This window comes from Ips typographus, linkage group LG7 (genome assembly GCF_016097725.1).
Source record: "Ips typographus isolate SLU linkage group LG7, UJ_Ityp_2.0, whole genome shotgun sequence".
Taxonomy (NCBI): Eukaryota; Metazoa; Arthropoda; class Insecta; order Coleoptera; family Curculionidae; genus Ips; species Ips typographus.
In genome coordinates, this window is record NC_138428.1 from 1351367 (window position 1) to 1369448 (window position 18082).

The following is an 18082-nucleotide window of genomic DNA, read 5'->3' on the forward strand; positions in this document are numbered from 1 at the left end:
TGTTGATCCTTGGATTATTTCTCTACTGGTTAAGTGCAGTAAAAACATGAAAATAATACAAAAAAATATTATTATTAAATATAAAAAAAAGTAAATTTAACCACTTTTGCCGCATTTAATGTCTTTCAACTGTTCGCTGTACTCTTTGTACAGACGTTGCCAGGGCAATTTGGATTTGATAACAACCAGGATGTCTTCCAGAAGCTTTTTCCGAGACAAACCCTAAAAAAACACGTTAATATGGTGACATTTTTTTGCCGACATTAACGTACCATTATTTCAGTATCCAGTCTTCGTTTTTTAATGGTTCCATGAGTTGGTCCAAGCAAATCGTCCAAAATCAACTTCAAACGACATTCGGGACCTAAAAACCACCTTTTTTTTGAACACACCTTCAGGTTAATAGGATCGCCCAAACCTTTTTCGAGTATATGGTTGACTTGCACAAACAACCAGTGCCGGTACTCTGTGGGACTTTTGAGCACCTTAGTGGCAGCGATTTGCGACTCCAAAAAGCTTAAAGTGACTCCAGAGGGCAGGACGGAGTCGGTGGGACGGTATGGTGGCATGATCCGTTGCAACGAAGCTAGAGGGAGATTGGCTGGCACTTTTTTCACCATCGATGTGGCGGAACGACTGACCGGATCCAGGGGATTTGACAGTTGCACCCAAGTTTTTAAGTCGGGACAGTACGAGTAGGATCGACCATCGTTTAACATCAGGATTGGTTGATTTGAGGTGGTTAGTGAGCAACCGCTCACTGTCGCTATATAATTTCAATAGTGGCCAAATTTTGTTCAAAAAAGGTCCAAGACTTCACTGACCTTTTCCAATCAACAAACTACGTACAGACACTCGATGTAGAACGTTTTTACTATTGATCAAGTCCCACAAATACATTAGGCCAGTTCTGGTCAACACCATTAAATACCCGGCTTGGGACAGGCTGGTACAACTGACAGCGGACTCTATGAGCAGAGCTGGCAACGTCCGCGCCCCCGTTTTGATGTCGTAAATGTTGATTGTCAGATCCTCACAGCAAGCAATGACAAATTTGCGATTGGACGCAATCGTCCGTATCGACGAGCCTAAAAATTGGGTTGGTAAAGGCCTCATTCGTTTTCACACTCCAGCTTAAAAAGTGGTGTGGTTAAAGTACCTAAAAACGTCTCCCACACCGGTTCTTTCTTCTCTGAAGCTTTGCACACTTCGATTTTTGACAGGCCAGCGTTGTTGGCTAGTTTATGGCAGTTGTTGCTGACCTAAAATAAACGCAAACCAAATATCAACAAAGCGTAACCAACACGGTGAGATTAACCTGGATTTTCAAGTTTCCAGCGTCTTTAGTAACAGTGGGAGCGGCATTAAGGTTGACAGGATCCAAAATGCTTATTGTCTTCGTGATGGGTTCGTCGTCGGGCACTTCAACGCACATTAATTGATTGATTTCGGTGCCAGGGGGCGTGGAGATCACAGTTTCGGTTCCCAAGTGTTTTTGTCTGAAAATTGCTAGTTTAACCCAAAGTAGCTGGCTAAAATTAAAGGACAGTACATCACAGGTTTGTTTTCGATTGTGGGCGTGACTATAGGTCGAGACTCCGCCTCCGTACGTTTCTCCACCACTATCATACTTTTGATGGGAGAGGATTTGCTAAATGTGTTGGTTTGCGCGAAAAATTGACTTGTCGAGTCTGATCCAGCGCTAATAAAGTTATTTCGTCGTTATTTTGCAGTTTTGCAAAGCAATGAAAACTTACGCTATGCTGTCGTTTGACGCAGTTGAATTAGGCAGAGTGGTCAGCAACATTGGAGTGATACGACGCTTGCCTGAAGGAAGTCTAGTTTCAACCTGTAGATAGGAAATAGGCTATTTCCACAAACAAAACCTCTGCGCATTAGTTACCTGTTTATTAACTGACACTAGAACACTCTGATTGAAACTGGGACTCTTGTAACAGACATCTTGAACTCTAGGTGGTTCTTTTACTTCAGGAGGTTCCACACTGATAGCTTCAGTCTTTTTGTTCATCTCATCTATGGCACTCAAAAGTTCCGGGTCTTCAACGATTTGAGAACTGCTGAAATTCATATTCCAGCTGCTCTGCAATGATTTGTGATAGACCCGTTCATAGAGGGCGTTCTTCTCTTCCATACTCAATGGAATCCCGATTTCCCTTTGCTGAAACATGACACAGCCCACTGTGCCATCCCAAGAGCAGGCCAATAAAAAATCGCCGCGTTCACTCCAGGAAATATCCAGCACGCTGTCATCGAACAAGTCCTTGACCACCACCAAGGGACGCTTTAACGACGTCAGCCACACGCTGATCGAACGATCACGTGACCCAATTGCACAGCAACAGTACTGCGCGGATTTTTTCGGACTGTCCGGATTCGGGTTTTTAAGAATGTTGGAATTGAAGCGAACGCACGTGACTGCTTTGCGGTGTCCGACAAAGTCTTTGTCCTGTTTCCAACCTTCTCTTTCGATGATTTGGGCGGTGGGACCGCCACCGTTCATTGCGTGAGCGGACACTAAATACTGACCGTCCGGCGACCACGAGCACCTTAGAACGTGAGTGGTGGCCGAGCATTCTTGAAATGGATCGGTCACAGTCTCTTCTTCCGCCCAATCGGATGTGCGCCAGATTCTTAACGTTTTGTCGTCTGATTGGCTGGCCAGGTACTTACCCACTGGGTCCCACGTCACCCCCTAAAAACATTGAAAATTATATCAATAGTGACAATATTTCACTCTTTACCTTAACCAATCCAGTGTGAGTTTTTAAGACGGCAACCCTTTCTGGAAACTTGTGGGCGTTCCAAACTATGACGCTGTTATCCACACTACCAGAAGCTAACCTAAACAAACCAAACGTGCTTTTTATAAAAAAAAATTCATAGAGAAGGAGCTTGCCATCCATCATGGGGAGCCCACGCCAAATCCAGCACGTCTCCATTATGCGAATTCAACGTATGCACGCACTTCCAAGTTTCCACATTCACTTTGTTACTGCCGAAAACGGAAGAGCTGCCCTCGCTGGTCAATCTCCAAATCATTACCAGCTTGTCATCACTCCCAGACGCCAAAAAATGGCCATTATTGCTCCATCTTACTACGTTTACGCAAGCTGAACCCCAAACAAAATATAGCATGTAACAGTATAGGTATTACGTAACTAGTGCTGTAAGCAGCATTTTAGTGTGCAATTTCATAAGTGCATAAAATGCCTTAGAGCAGGAGTCCTGTTTTCACAATTCATATAATTCAGAGTAACTTTTCATTAAAAAAGTATATTTTCAGGGTATTGGAAGGATAAAGGAAGAAATGTAAACAAAATCAATTTTTCCCAGCATTAACAATCATAAAACTAAAATTATTAAAAAAAAATATCAAACTCACATTAACATAAATGATTATGATGGCACCAAGATATTTTTAGACTGGATTAGTTAAGTTTTATCATAAATTAAGGCACATTAACATACCAAAAATATGATGGTGCAATTTATTCACCTAAATGATTATCCATTTGGCAAAGCATTTTTGCCACCTTGGGATCCACCTCCGCTTCCTCACTTATGACAGGACTGACATTCCATATTACGATACGGCCCCCTGAGCCTCCTTGGCCCCCAGTCGCAAATCGGTTGCCTTTGGGGTGTACATCCACAGAAAATATGGGTTTGTTGTCTAGTATTAAAAATGATTAGACACTTTTGGTTATCACAGTATCAGGTATGGTTGCAATAGTATGATTATATCCTATAAAACACCCTAAAATCTTAAATACCTTCATGATTTATCCAAGCTGGTTTAAGAAAGATCATAGTGGAGAGTAGTCTTCAGGTAGCACTTAACTAATAGCTGTAACACACAAACTAAAACGTCTATTTTCACATAACAAGTTAATTTAAAGGAGTTTCGTTTAGAAAAATACTAAAAAACCGGAAAAATGTGTCCTACAAACTAACCAAACACACAAATGTAAAAATTTTCAAAGTTAGGTTAGGGCATCGTTGTTTGTGTAAACGTCACTGTCAATAGTGTCAATTGAACCAATCAAATTGGGCGATCGTGTAATTAGCTGCAGTAAATAATATTTTTTTTAATATAAAAAAGTTGTTGATTCCGTATTTTACAACTTAAGGTGTATTTTGCTGCCCTACTGAACTTATTTCAACTTTTCAACGGTTATAAAATTTTATTAAAACATCATACCCAAACCAGTTTTACCAGAAAGTGAGGTTAACTGCAAACGTCAGAGTTTGTTTACAATCATACAATCTACAACATAAGGTATAAAGAACCCCCTAAAAATGAACGTAATAGGGGCCGTAAAGGCCTACGTGGACAAAATGACTGACGAAAGTGAACCAGGTATGAAGGTACTCCTAATGGACAAAGAAACTACCAGTATAATCAGTATGGTGTACAGTCAAAGTGAGATTCAACAAAAAGAGGTGTTTCTACTAGAAAGGCTGGACGCCCCCAACTACGCCAATTCCACAGGTTTGCGCTACTTAAAATGCTTGGTTTTCCTAAGACCCACCCAGCATAACATTGAATTATTGTGTGCTGAACTGCGTAACCCTAAATATGGAGCTTATTACATTTATTTTTCAAATATTGTGGCCAAGGCTGATATCAAGAGTTTAGCGGAAAATGACGAACATGAAGTGGTCAAAGAAGTGCTGGAATTATACATGGACTATCTGGCAGTCAATCCACATGTATTTTCTATGGGTATTCCATGTTGTATGGAGAGATTGTCATGGAATGTTAATGCCTTGCAGCGTACAGTTCAGGGATTGGTTTCAGTGCTTTTGTCATTGAAAAAGTCTCCTATTATACGCTACCAGGCTAACTCCAAGCTAGCCAGAGAGCTTGGTAGCAAAGTGGAGGATGTAATGAATAAAGAGTCATCACTTTTTTCTTTCGGTCAAAGTGGACACAGTTTACTGCTAATTTTAGACAGAAGGGATGACCCTATTACTCCCTTACTGAACCAGTGGACCTACCAAGCTATGGTGCATGAGCTACTGACAATAAACAACAACAGAGTTAATTTGTCTGGCATACCAGGGGTGTCCAAAGAGTTATCTGAAGTTGTGTTATCTGCTGAGCAGGACGCGTTTTATGCTAAAAATATCTTTATGAACTATGGAGATATTGGGCAAAACATTAAACAACTCATGGACCAGTTTCAAGCCAAGGCAAAAAGTCACCAGAAAATTGAAAGTATAGCAGACATGAAGAATTTTGTAGAAAGTTACCCCCAGTTTAAAAAACTCTCAGGTAACGTGACTAAACACGTTACTGTAGTGGGGGAATTGAGTTCTATGGTGACCAAACACCACCTGTTGGATGTATCTGAAGTTGAGCAGGAGATTAGTTCACAAAATGACCATTCGGCACATCTAGCTAATGTAAAACGTCTGATTCAGGACGACAAAATCCGTCACTCAGACTCAGCCAAGTTAGTTATGTTGTACGCTTTGAGATACCAAAGTCACAGCAATAATGAAACTTACACATTAATTGAGATGCTGAAGAAACGTGGAGTATCAGACAAACTAATCCGTGACGTGGTTTACTTAGTTGAATACGCCGGATCGCACGCCAGACAAAGCAACTTGTTCAATGTGGAAGACGCGGTGAAAATCACTAAAAGGTTCTTCAAAGGTTTGAGTGGGGTTGACAACGTCTACACCCAACACAAACCTTTGTTACACGACACTTTGGAGGATTTGGTCAAGGGCCGGCTTAAGGATCATCTATACCCAATTATGGGGAATCATTCAAGTGGATTAAGGGCGCAGGATGTGATAGTTTTTATAGTCGGAGGTATCACTTATGAGGAGTCCCTTACGGTTCATAGTTTAAACAAAACTTACCCTAACTTTAATATAGTGTTAGGAGGGACCACAGTGCATAACTCTAGTAGTTTTTTGGAGGAGGTTGAAGCTGCCTTTAGAGGGGAGGACATGCGGGTGCGGAAACATACTAGACACCTTAAAAATGTTAGATTTGATTGAAGGTGTGATTAACATATGACCCACACATTCCTTTATTAGTTTTAGCTTGAATGCAGTTTTTCCACTTTATTACAGTGGGTCTAGTCAAGGTATTCAGGCTAGAACTTCAAGTTTGTATTTTTAATTAAGCGTGTATTTAATTATTTTCGTTTGTAAGAATTATTTAATTGAAATATAGTAAATTGTTATTATAATGAATGTAAGTTGTGTTAATTCTGAACGCACTCCTCTAATGAAGGGAACACTGAACAACCTGTTGTATTTAAGCCTGTGTAATAGACAAAGATAGAAACAAACACAAGGTTTGCGTTGGCCAATCAGAGCAAAGCATTCAAATGGTAAAACAAAACAGCATCGCGCAAGGCGTCGTTTTGAGTTTAATGGCGGCGGGACTTGAACGCTCTCTCAAATTTTAGTTGTTTTCTTGGAAAATATTGAGTGAATTTGTCATGGAAGCGTTGCAAAAACCCGTAATTGAAGAAGCAATAGGGGCGGACCAGTCCACTACCACCACGGATTCACGGACCGAAGAGGAGTCGGTCGGGAACATTGAGGAGGAGGACGAGGTGTCGTTTTTGGATGTGGATTTGCTGATCGAGCACGGTATCGCAGTAGAAGATGTTAGAAAGTTGCAGAAATTCGGGATTAACACGATTAAAGGTAAGTTATATGATTATTTAGCTAAAATAATGTTGATGGTTGTTTGTTTGCTTGATGTAAATTGAAACTCTATGATGTGACGTTTGAAAATTGGTCACGAGGAGTTGAATGGTTTCTCAGTTATGTGATCATGTGACCGAATGTTAGATGAGATCACAGTTGCTCTGGTTAGTCAGTGCAGCTGTAAAACGAATACATGGGGGGCGCTAGTCTATTTTACTGGTTATTCAAATTTGAAATACTGACTTGATGTTATAATGTGTATTATTTTGAGTATGAGTACCAATCATAAAAAATTCCATGTACCATGAACAATATCCAACGTCATTGTTGTACTAGGGGTACAAATGTGCACCACAAGAAAACTACTAACAATCAAAGGATTCACCGAAGAGAAAGTGGCCAAAATCAGGGAAACCTGTCTGAAACTGTATCAGCAAGTCAACTCGACTTGTTGTTTCGTCACAGCTTTGGAAGTTTGCGACCAAAGACGTCAAGTTTTCAAGTTGACTACTGGCAGTGCCAATATCGAGTACGATTTAAAAAAAAATCTTATGACACACACAGAGAGGGTTTTTTCAATGTTCTTTTTCTCACGTGTAGTAAAATTCTCGGTGGTGGTATTGAATCCATGTCGATTACTGAAGTGTTTGGCGAGGCTCGAACCGGCAAAACCCAGATTTCGCACACGTTATGTGTCACCGCACAAATGCCGAATAATAACGGTTATATTGGAGGAAAAGTTATTTTCATAGATACTGAACACACTTTGTATCCTTTTTATACTGCCAAGTTAAAAGCTGCTTTTTTTGTAACCACAACTCACGTAACAACATTAATAAGTATTGGATTAAATACTTAACTTAAAATACAGTCGTCCTGAAAGAATCAAACCAATTGCAGACCGTTTCGATCTGGACCCAAATGGTGTCCTAGAAAACATTCTGTACGCCAGGGCGTACAATTCTGAGCATCAGTACGAACTGTTGAACAGGTAGTTTAAGCCTCAAAATATTCAGATTAACCTGTACGTTGCAGTATATTTTATATACAGCGTGTCACAAAAGTTCCACGAAGAACCTGGAATGTTCAAACTATTGATTGTGGACTCTATTATGGCGTTGTTTCGGGTGGACTTTACCGGGTCCAAAGAAATGTCGGAGAGACAGTCCAAGCTCGGTTTGTTAATGTCCAAATTGCAGGTAAAACCGGACTGATGTTTGATTTGCGGGTTTTTCACTGATTTTTTTAGAAAATCAGCGAAGAATATAACGTAGCAGTGTTTCTAACCAATCAAATCACCACCGAGATGAATTACGGTTTGGTTAACGATTTAGAAGTGAAACCGGTTGGCGGAAATATTCTCGCCCATTCCTCAACCACTCGGTTGGCTTTGAAAAAAGGCTAGTGTATTCTTTAATTGAACCACTCGGTATATGTTAAACCGGACAATAATCGTTTAGGTAGAGGTAATCTGAGAGTGGCGCGGTTGTACGACAGTCCGAATTTAGAAGAACAGGAAGTAGAATTTGTGATTAGTAACGGTGGAATCGCCGATCCTAAAAAGGAAGATTAGACGCTTTTAACATTGTTGTTAGTTCGTTTTATGTTATTAGAGTATTACTTTCAATCAAAAACAATAATATATTTAACAATAAAAATTACATACAAGTATTATTATATTCGAATAATAAACCCTACTTAAACTGCATAATATACAATAACTTATAAAAATTAAGTATAAAAAGTGAAAATAATAAATAAGAAAACAAGATTATTTTGTGTCATCAGGTGGCAGGTAATTATCCAGTATTTAGTGCAAACAGTTTCCTAAACATTTAGACAGCTCTATCTTCAATATTGCAACGACAGTTACGCTAAAAATAATCCAAATTGTTAGTAAAATGCACATATAAAACACACAAAGCCTGTCAATTATAAGATGTTCACAATCACAAAATATTTATGAATAATGGCAATTTTGACTGTGTGCCAAATCACTTCTTTGGTTTACTGCTTCTATACACAAACCTAACATCCTTAACTAGCCAATTGTTAGCCGGCCCTTAACAACAAACAAAAACTGAAGCCAACGTACACAAAAATGGTAAGCAGAAAGAGTAGCCCCAAGATTAAACTATCTGTCTATACTTGCCTGCTGGTTAAAAAAACCTTAATAAAAAAAGTCCTAGAATTAAAATTATAACAACATTCATACAGTCAGACCCTGCAGTTTTAAGGACTCGATCAGGTCGTTTTCCTTTTTCTCCTTTTTCGTATTCCTCTCTTGGTACTTCAATCGATTGTTGATGATTCTGCTCACGATTCTTTCCGTAGTCATGTCATTTCCTGTCAAAAAATAACAATTCAGTTAAAGGTGTAACGGGAATATGTCAAACCCCAACCTGAATCCACTGTTACAAATTTGCCCAGGCGCTTGGGGACCTCGTAGGGATCTGTTCCGTCTTCGTCGCACATTACCGGTGTTTGCCCGTGCACGACCACGTCGACCTTGAAGTGGGACATTAAACTTTCTGAAACCTGTCAAACGTCAAAAAAACCCGTCAATTTGATTGATTCACTCAATTAAGAAAGTGTAGGACCTTGTAAGGGGCGCCAATCACCACTTCGGACACGTAGCGGCAAGCCAACACGCTCAAAACACGTTCGTGCAAGTTCATTATTGGATAGTTGGACTTTTTATAACGATTCACCACGGGATCGGTGTGCAAACCAACTATCAGGAAGTCACCCTATAAATCGAGACTGGTGAGTGATATGACAGCTGTCAAGTGTTATACAAAAACCTTTTGACGCGCCTTTTCCAAAAAGTCTAAGTGGCCCACGTGGAACAGATCGAACGCCCCAGCGACGTAAACGACTTTATCGCCTTTTTTCGGCGCTTTACCATCCGAAAACTGTATAATTTTTTGAGTGGTGGGCAAAAATTGGCTACAACCAGTCCAAGGCGACCTGGCGGAAGAGTCTTGACCCATCGTTGTAGAATGCTCGCGCGCCACGCTGTACTCATACTGACCTTGTTTGAAATGATTGCGCGTGAGCAATAACATCCTCCCTACTAAATCCGTGGTTGAGACTCCTGCCGTTCGTTCCACTTCTCTAAAATTGACAATTAAGATGTCATTAGGCAAAATAGAGTTATTCATAAACCTTCAGTTGACGTTTAAAAATTGTCAGGCATGTCAAAGTAAACTTAACTAAAAGTAATGCATACTATATCAAAGGCTTAAATGATATTGAGACTGTGTACTATTTGGCACACTACAAACAGCTTAAATTGACATAATAATTTAGATATTGCCTTTTTATGATATTTAGATAAACAATCAAAAACAGATTATTCAATTTATCTGACATGTTGATAAAAATTATGTAGACACAGCTTAACTGGGGTGTAATGTTACACCCACCACAAGACATTGACAAAACAGATTTGTGAAATCATTGATAAAAAAAATGAAACTTACTTATATCTTCCAGCACTCTTAACCAAATGATAGGTGTCCACACCTTCTGCTGTCATGGTAATATCATCCCCGTGCACGCAAAAATCACAATTATACTTATCCAGGGTTTCTAAACTGGTTACATAAGGGGCCCCTTCAACTACCTCATCTACCCACTTAATTCCCCTAACCATTTTATACCTACAGTAAATCGTAATTATTATATTAATTGTAAAATGAACCAAATGTCTGACCTTTCTTGTTCTGTAAACACTGGGGGTCCTTTATTTTTGGTGATTTCTTCGTCAGTATGTACCCCAACGACCAGATAGTCTCCCAGGGCTTTGGCCTGTCTCAATGAGTTGGCATGACCGAAATGCACCATGTCATAACTGGAATGATACATGTCAAAGGGGCCCCAAATATAATGCAACACTTACCAGCCATCACACCACACTCTCACTGGTCTTTTATTGTTTGAACCATTCCCAAACCCATTGATGGGGTGATCTGGCTCATTTGCAGGCATTTTGGATGATAAAGTCTGACAGGAGAATGACTTCTGGTCCCCGTAGTGTTGTTATGGAAATGCTGGTGGAATATTACCCAAGTAGTGGTGTTTTTTCTGTATCTAATCCAAATAATAAGGGTTTTCACTGTTTTCTGTGTTTGAGGACTGATTAAAACACGGTTTTTTCCGACTTTAAATAACAATTACTACTCAACATATAATACTGCGTAATCTCAGTGGGAAAATTACAATCTAAGTTACAATTAACATTGAGAAAAAATGTAAATAAAATAGATCAATGATTACAGAATCTGTAAAGAAACGTCACTGCTAAGCCGATTTGTGACGCCCCTTGGAATCATCAGACCATTGTCCAATGTTGCCACCTCTAACATTAAATTCCTCCACATTAAAACAAATACTTGAACACTGTAAATTAACACTAATATTGCTGAAGCAAAACTGTTTTTGCAACACTTCAAAGTTAGGTCAGTAAACCCAGTAAACAAAAATAAAACAGTCAACAGTAAGGCACTGTTTTAAAGGTGAGAAAAGAACTGATTGTATATGATTAAATAGGTAGTGTGGCAACGCTGCCAACACGTGTTTTTCCCTACCCTACTACGCAGAACCAATAGTGAAGCAAGGACACCCTAAGTTGACCCATTGGCATTTAAACGAGCTTTAAAATCAATTCTTTCGTAATCCTAATTAAAAAAGACGTTGTGATAAGGCTTATAATTTACGAAACGATTATTTTGGTCCGGATTAAAAAAATGTTAACCTCTTTAAGAAGTTATGACCGAATATTGCGGTTGTTTGGCAACGTTGGAACGCACTGATTGGATTGCCCGTCTCTGTCTTGCACGTACTGAAGTAGGGGCAGGGCTGCCAAACTGACCTGAAAGTTTTATTTTAGAAAATTCCTTGGTGCTGCCCTGCTGAATGTCTTCAGTAACTTTGCGAAAAAACTTGCAGAAATTAAAATTTAATTATTTGGCAAAACGACATAACGAAAACAAACATTACAGACAGGTGATAGATAAAACCGACTGACAGATGACAGCATTTCTAACCTAACTTTTTTTAGTGAATAATGGTGGAGGGTGTTGGATTGCTCCAGCTTTTAAAATTGTTTTCTCTAAATTCGGCTTGAAAAATGCATGAAAGAGCTTCCGAGTTAATCGCCAAACTTACTGCGCTAATGAAGGATGGCTGGATCTGTGATCGTCCACAATTTAGTAAACTTCTGGAGGACCTAAATGGCATAAATTATGGATCAACCCCTTTCGAGAAACCCTTTGTAACGGTGGGTTTATATTCATTTAAGATTATAAGTGAAAAACTTCTGTTGTGTTAAATAAGTGGTAGTGCTTGGTACTGAGTGTTTTGGTGACAATTTACAGATTGCTGTCTTAATAAATCTTCAGCAAATGTGGTTTCTTTTATGACCCAGATGTACTTTGTAGGGAATTTTAATTTATCAATTATTGAATTTTGCAGGAAATAAAGAAATTCATCTATGAATTCTGTCGTTATGTATCAGAAGATGATGAGTATTTAGCTCCCAAATGTGCTGAGTTTATCTACAAGGTATGCAGTCACAATACCAACACAAAACCTACAAATGGATCTGTACCCAACATACCTTTCTTTACGACTACTGAGGTTGACTTCTTGAATTCTTAAGTATTAAAACAACTAAACTGTGATTTTTAGTGGTGTTTAAATGTTGCCAAATTCAGTTACAATCATCAAAACATTGTTACTGGTATTAAAGGGGTGGAGAGTGTTATAAGGGAAGACTTGTCACTTATATCTCCTGATGATGCTTATAGTGTATGGCAACAGCTTGGTCCATTATGTCAGCCTGAAAATGCTGACGATGAGATTTTGTACAGATCTCTGAAGTGTTTAGTAGCTTTAACTCTTTCTGATATTTATTGCCAGACTAGCAAACCATTGCAGCATTTTTACCATATATTTGTGAATTTGTTGAAAAGCCCTGCAGTTTATACCAGAAAAAGCCAGATGGCATTTAAAGTGAGTTCAGTTATCACCATATCCTAGGCTTCAGGTTTAAAGCTTCAGTTTAGATTCTAGAAAGATGTCTTATCGGTTTGAAAAACATAATTTCCCTTGACAAGAGCCTTTTAACTAAAGATCTAGGACTGCTCTTGGGGTTTGTAAAAACTTACATGGTATTTCGGATGGATGGGGTGCGTTTTTTGATGCCTGAAAGGCTGGTTCCAACAGTTTTAAGTGTTCCCCCACCACCAAGTAAAAGGAATCTTATTAAAGTAAGGCCGAAAAAGGATGGAAAGCAAAGTAATAGTCGGCAAAGCGGTCAGGAACCAAAACTCAAAAAAATCTTTAAACATGATCCAGATATGTTTGAGGCTTACATTCCAGTCATTACAGCTTTAAACAAGTTAGTATTTCTAATAGTGGAAATATCTTGAAAAGTTTGTTATTGTTTTTAGTGAAGAAACAACAAATCCAGAGACTGCCGGGACCTCAGACTCTGAATTTTCAGACAGTGATGTAGAAAAATTGACTTTAGTCAGTCAAAGAGTACAACAAGCGGCTCTTAACTTTCTTTGTGAAGCTGTCAAGGTTAGTGTCTTTTTAATTAACCCTTACAACAAACGATAAAGATCTTTGCTTTTAGCATTTAGACAAAGCAGTCATATTCACCTACTGGAACATTTTCATCCCAGAAAGACTTGGATTGACCCACCACAACTTAATCACCTGTTGTCTGAACAATTCTTCCTACAGGACTGTAATGTGCGCTTTGAACGCGCTACTAAAACTCCTCTTGTCCTGCAAACCCTACTTGAGTGAAGCAAAAGTTAGGTTAGGTCTAGTTTTAGAAAGGTTGAACAGTAGTTAGTGTTGGTTTTTTTTAGTGAAAAGGCTAGCGCCAGTTTTACTCCATTCAGCACTGTTCTGGGTTTGTCTTTGATTGAGCTCCACAAGAGCCTTTGCCACATTTTAAAACAAAATATAGGAACTGTGTTGACGCAAGTTCTTAAGTGTATATCCGCCCTAGTTCAGTCCACGCCTTATCACCAGATGCCCAATGGGTTGGTCACCAAAGTGGTTCAGAAAGTCAAACCGTTGATTTCTCATAGAGGTGAGTGTTTTTTGTATTAAATCTTGTTCTGATGAAACCTCAGGTTAATGAGATTCCAACACTTTTCATTAGATTGCTTAATTAAGTGGATTAATTGCATGAGTTCATAATTAGCTATAAATGAACACACTTGGGTATTCTGCAGGAAATTAAAACCGACCTTAATGTTATGTACAAGTGTATATTACAGGAAAACTACAATATTTACAATTTACAAAGTTGCCAATCCAAATTATTGAAGCAAAATATGAAGAAAGTTAAGGAAAATTAAAAAAACAGAATAAAAGTTAAATTTTAAATAAAAAACTGCTAAAGCCGTTTAAAGTAAATTAAGGAAACAAAAACTTACAAAATTAGTCAAGTTAGGGAAAGCTACAGAAACTAAAAATTTAAAAAAACTAACTTAAATAATCAAGAAAAAAAAAACTTGGGAATTTAAAATTAAACGACTAAATTAGGTAATTGACTTGGTGGTTTCAACCCTGACCTTTTTCAAGTCTAAAACCCCCTGGTTGTGGTGGTCGGCTCTTTCACCTATAAGGATTGTTGGTGGGTGGTTACAAAGCCCTTATAGAGTGCCTGGCACGGTCTTGGGGTGCTGTAAGTGTTCCCAGTTTCGCCGAAAAGTCCCAGTTGGAAATTAGATCTCAGAGTCAAACAAAATTTCCGGACTCTCGGTCAGAGGTTTCGGCCAGATGAATCTAGATTTAAAATAAATCCCACAGAGGTCAAGAATTAAGGCCCATGGACACTAAAAACACAAATCAAACGAGTTACGGACGAAAACTCTATTTCGTACGTAACAAACTCAATTGTGAGTCATTGGTTGTGTTGTGTTTTTTCTCTTGAGACTCTAAAACATCTTTTTCACATGGAAAAGCTTGAAAATTACATTCAGCTTTGCTAAAGCCAAAACTCGTGATTCAGTCACTTGGGCAATGTCAAAAAGCTTAAGAAGCTCTTATTTCGGATGGTTGGATTAGCGTAGACAAACTGAACTAGCTGTGACGTTTAATGATAAGCTTATAGTCACGTGACAGTTGCCATAACTCTTGAAACAGTGCCGTGAAATTACAAAATGTGAAATATGCGTTTTTTGCCTCAAATTGTGCAAAATGGAGTTAAATTTGACAGTTCTGACTTTACAGCGTGGCTTATAGTCAGGTTACACTTGTTACAACTTTTCAAACTCATTCAGCAGTGACAAGAAACTATCAAATGCAAAATAGTTCATTCAATTCAATGTTGCCAGGTCTACTGTTAAAACGGTATGTCTACCGTTTTTGTGGTTCTTCTACCGTTCTCATGTTTTTTCTATATAATTTATCGTTTTTAATTGCGTTATTGCCATTTGTTAGTTGGGAAACTTTTTATTTACTTTTGCGGTTTATTGAATGGAAAATTTAATCAAGATTCTAAAAATGCGCTTAAAACGGTCATTTTCTTACTCCAAATTATTCTCTAAAACCACGTGATGTCTGTCACTAATGTCAGAATTGTAAAAATTTTACTAGAATTTGCAAGAATTACATTTTAACACAGTTTTCGAAACAAGACGATTTTCTGAGATTTAACAGTTATTTTGACAATTGTCACTTTATAGTCTAGCTAAATAGTCTTCTGAAATCACGTGACAACTGTCACTAACGTCAAAACTGTCAAACCATGCTCAAAAGTTGCAAAAATCAGGGTTTAGAAACGTTTTCTTGCAGTATTTGATATAAAACGAGTTTTTGAGATATATGACAGTTATTTTGCCAATTGTCACGTGACCGTCTAACTAAATAGTGTTCTACAATCACGTGACAAGTGTCACTAACGTGAAAACTGTCAAACCTTGCTCAAAAGTTGCAAAAATCAGGATTTAAAAATATTTTCTTGCAGTATTTGTTATAAAACGTGTTTTTGCGATTTATGATTTTTGACAATGGTCTATCTAAATTATCCTTTAAAACCACGTGATATCTGTCACTAATGTCAAAACTTTTATAAATGAAAAATCTGCATTTTTAAGGTACGGTTTTTATACCAAGAATCAATGATCAAAGACACCCGGTATAATAATGTAAAATATTTTGACTTGGCAACTCTGGTTGTATTGTATAAAATCGGTTGTTTTGTTTGAAAATGTCGACATTTTAAAATTGACGTGGGGCGCAGTTTATAGTTTGTAGTTTCAAACGACAGCGTGGCAATTTTTTGGTATTTTTCAGATCCTTCAGTACAAGTAACAGCCCTGGCTGTAATGGGATGCCTTCTGGTGGTGGATCCTCCCACCTCTGAAATCCAAGTTGCCCTCAGCCAATTGAAAACCATCAATGGTGTGTCAGTCAAAGCTTTGAAACTCACCAAACCTTCCACGTCCCTGGACAGTTTTGATTTCGCCCACTTTTCCTCCTCGGAAGACGAAGAAGCCGAAGAAGCGGATGTTAAGGTGGAATCAATCCCGTGGCTGCTCAATTTGTGCTTAACGAATTTGGGCGTGTTCGAAACAATTCCGGAAAAAAAAGTCCCAGCCCCAGTTAAACTCGAATGTCTTCTGATCCTGTCGGCCATGAGTGAACATTATTTGGACTCAATGATTTTACCCTACCTGGGGCCAATTACTTCCGCATTGGAAATAGCATTTTGCGAACCTTTGTACGATCAGATTGTGCTTTTTTCGGCGCGTACCGCCTATTCCCTGGGCAACACTATGTTGAGGAACTGTAATAACGAAAACGCGTCAGCATTTTTGGGTTTCTGGCAATCCTTACTAAACGGACCGTTAATTAAACTTGTGCAAAATGAGAATTATCCTTTAATAAGGGCGGCTGGGTGCGACTGTTTGAGTAGCATTGGTAGTCGTTTGTTTCAAGAATTACCCAGTCACAAGCAGATTTTGTGCGTCACGTTGCTGTTAACCTGCTCGAAAGACGAAGACAGCAATGTTCGGGTAAGTCTTTATTTCACTTCTGCACCCGGTTGATTAGGTTTACACTCATATACAGTAAACGCCACAAGTCATCAGTGAGTTTGACATTTTCAACGTTTTGTTAAGGAAGATTAATCCTGACTTTTTTTGTCTAACTTGCTTTTTAAAAGCACCTCTCATACTAACTGATCGAAATAATAAGTAAACAATTTTTAGGGAGCGGCAATAAGAGCGTTGTCATTATACGTAGTATGTCCAACATTGCGCGCAGATTCCGGCTTCGTAATGGACACGTCCGAAGCGATTCTAGCCAATATAAAGGACAAGAATCAGGGCGTCCGCATTAAAGTGTCGTGGGCTTTGGCCACTCTGACCGACGCCCTGGTTCAACCACAAAGCGATTGCCCCTCGGAACCGCTCCCTCACGAATTATACCTCAAATTCCTCGAAGCTGGCATAGAGGGAGCAGCGGACGTGGACCAGATCTGCACCAATGCCGTCCGGACTCTCGGTAATGTGCTGCAGCTGTTAGATGATGAGATGCTTTGCAAGGCGGAGTTTAAGTCTGCTACTTTGGCCGGTCTTAAGTCTTTGGAGGGAGCCTGCACCTCTGGGAAGAAAGCCAAAGTAATCTTTGGTTTTTACACACTAAATGTCTTATGTTAACCTTAATTAACTTACACAGGCTAGATGGAACGCATGTTACGCTTTGGCGAGCGCCATGAAAAACCCTCGTTTGTACCAAGACAGTCTGGAAAGATGGAAATTGACTACCTTGCCCAAACTGGCCGACACGGCCGTAAACTTCAACAACTTTAAAGTGCAGATCGGTGCCGTCCAAGCCCTAACGGCACCTGCGCGTCGCGAGTTTTACGATGTGCATTTCGGCCTAGTCTGGACCGCCCTGCTCCAGAGTCTGGAAAAGTGTCAGGTGATCGAAGACGTGGCCGATTTCAATCGACGCGACCAATTGCAAGAGCAAATTTGCCTCGGCATTGGCCATTTGACCGGTCTGCTAAACAGGGAGGATCTACCCGAGGTTGAGTTGCACCTGACCAGGTACGTGGAAATTTTAAAGACGCAAATGCACAAAGTGATTTACGGTGTAGTACCGGAAAAGTCCACGAAACTGTTTAATGCCGCTAGTCGTTTGGACGAGTTGCGCGTAGAGTGTCGCGGTACTTGCGAAAAACGCGCACTTGACATTTTGACCGCCATTTTTCAGTGATTTTATAGAAATATATGAATGTGCAACAATGTCGAAATTTTCTTTCAGTCACTCATGTACAGAAATTCCTATTTAAAAAAAAGTTTTGGTGTTAAAAGAGAGAAAGGACAAAAACAGAGTTTAT

The 18082-nt window shown here is 39.1% G+C and overlaps 5 protein-coding genes across 7 annotated transcripts; 3 read left to right on the plus strand and 2 right to left on the minus strand.

Annotated features, from left to right (window-relative positions):
* Positions 1-53: 53 nt before the first annotated feature.
* On the minus strand, positions 54-3981 carry Hira (histone cell cycle regulator-like protein). The gene is made up of 13 exons (XM_081983158.1): positions 3795-3981; positions 3518-3694; positions 2918-3131; positions 2763-2862; positions 1904-2713; positions 1758-1849; positions 1553-1702; positions 1319-1499; positions 1160-1262; positions 825-1088; positions 419-766; positions 273-364; positions 54-222 (listed from the first exon to the last, which is right to left on the minus strand). Exons 1-13 carry the CDS (start codon positions 3829-3831, stop codon positions 97-99), a joined length of 2694 nt encoding a protein of 897 aa, XP_081839284.1. The 5' UTR covers positions 3832-3981; the 3' UTR covers positions 54-96.
* Positions 3982-4088: 107 nt separating this feature from the next.
* Vps45 (vacuolar protein sorting 45) lies at positions 4089-6237 on the plus strand. The gene has a single exon (XM_081983188.1). It carries the CDS (start codon positions 4321-4323, stop codon positions 6037-6039), a length of 1719 nt encoding a protein of 572 aa, XP_081839314.1. The 5' UTR covers positions 4089-4320; the 3' UTR covers positions 6040-6237.
* A 98-nt stretch (positions 6238-6335) lies between these two features.
* Positions 6336-8363, plus strand: LOC145731442 (meiotic recombination protein DMC1/LIM15 homolog). The gene is made up of 7 exons (XM_081983245.1): positions 6336-6699; positions 7039-7231; positions 7303-7470; positions 7574-7693; positions 7754-7901; positions 7952-8106; positions 8167-8363. Coding segments are annotated over exons 1-7 (996 nt in total). The 5' UTR covers positions 6336-6488; the 3' UTR covers positions 8168-8363.
* On the minus strand, positions 8324-11019 carry Pect (phosphoethanolamine cytidylyltransferase). Of its 3 annotated transcripts, XM_081983230.1 has the most exons (9): positions 10607-11019; positions 10421-10558; positions 10188-10367; positions 9737-9819; positions 9507-9685; positions 9303-9452; positions 9105-9240; positions 8918-9048; positions 8324-8576 (listed from the first exon to the last, which is right to left on the minus strand). In XM_081983230.1, exons 1-9 carry the CDS (start codon positions 10693-10695, stop codon positions 8538-8540), a joined length of 1125 nt encoding a protein of 374 aa, XP_081839356.1. In that variant the 5' UTR covers positions 10696-11019; the 3' UTR covers positions 8324-8537. The 3 variants fall into 3 exon arrangements, 2 of the variants coding, with proteins under 2 accessions (XP_081839356.1, XP_081839355.1); XR_014178801.1 differs by having other exon boundaries at positions 8855-9048; positions 9507-9819; positions 10607-11017; XM_081983229.1 differs by having other exon boundaries at positions 9507-9819.
* A 401-nt stretch (positions 11020-11420) lies between these two features.
* LOC145731386 (HEAT repeat-containing protein 6) lies at positions 11421-17987 on the plus strand. Its single transcript, XM_081983149.1, has 11 exons — positions 11421-11712; positions 11768-11986; positions 12181-12345; positions 12397-12720; positions 12774-13108; positions 13161-13293; positions 13349-13536; positions 13590-13816; positions 16030-16751; positions 16947-17357; positions 17416-17987. Exons 2-11 carry the CDS (start codon positions 11837-11839, stop codon positions 17956-17958), a joined length of 3198 nt encoding a protein of 1065 aa, XP_081839275.1. The 5' UTR covers positions 11421-11712; positions 11768-11836; the 3' UTR covers positions 17959-17987.
* The last annotated feature ends 95 nt before the right edge of the window (positions 17988-18082 follow it).

Bases quoted from the DNA above. Each gene is read 5' to 3' on its own strand.
- Hira (XM_081983158.1), bottom strand. From the start codon at position 3,831: ATGATCTTTCTTAAACCAGCTTGGATAAATCATGAAG. The intron at 2,863-2,917 runs GCAAGCTCCTTC...TGGTTTGTTTAG, and splicing joins TGGGCTCCCCATGATGGATG to GTTAGCTTCTGGTAGTGTGG. The intron at 1,703-1,757 runs GTAAGTTTTCAT...TAACTTTATTAG, and splicing joins GCGTCAAACGACAGCATAGC to CGCTGGATCAGACTCGACAA.
- Vps45 (XM_081983188.1), top strand. From the start codon at position 4,321: ATGAACGTAATAGGGGCCGTAAAGGCCTACGTGGACAAAATGACTGAC.
- LOC145731442 (XM_081983245.1), top strand. From the start codon at position 6,489: ATGGAAGCGTTGCAAAAACCCGTAATTGAAGAAGCAATAGGGGCGGAC. The intron at 6,700-7,038 runs GTAAGTTATATG...TTGTTGTACTAG, and splicing joins CGGGATTAACACGATTAAAG to GGGTACAAATGTGCACCACA. The intron at 7,694-7,753 runs GTAGTTTAAGCC...TTTTATATACAG, and splicing joins CAGTACGAACTGTTGAACAG to CGTGTCACAAAAGTTCCACG.
- Pect (XM_081983229.1), bottom strand. From the start codon at position 10,695: ATGCCTGCAAATGAGCCAGATCACCCCATCAATGGGTTTGGGAATGGT. The intron at 10,559-10,606 runs GTAAGTGTTGCA...GTATCATTCCAG, and splicing joins AGAGTGTGGTGTGATGGCTG to TTATGACATGGTGCATTTCG. The intron at 8,577-8,917 runs GTATGAATGTTG...GATTATTTTTAG, and splicing joins TAAAACTGCAGGGTCTGACT to CGTAACTGTCGTTGCAATAT.
- LOC145731386 (XM_081983149.1), top strand. From the start codon at position 11,837: ATGCATGAAAGAGCTTCCGAGTTAATCGCCAAACTTACTGCGCTAATG. The intron at 12,346-12,396 runs GTTGACTTCTTG...TGTGATTTTTAG, and splicing joins CTTTCTTTACGACTACTGAG to TGGTGTTTAAATGTTGCCAA. The intron at 13,109-13,160 runs GTTAGTATTTCT...TATTGTTTTTAG, and splicing joins GTCATTACAGCTTTAAACAA to TGAAGAAACAACAAATCCAG.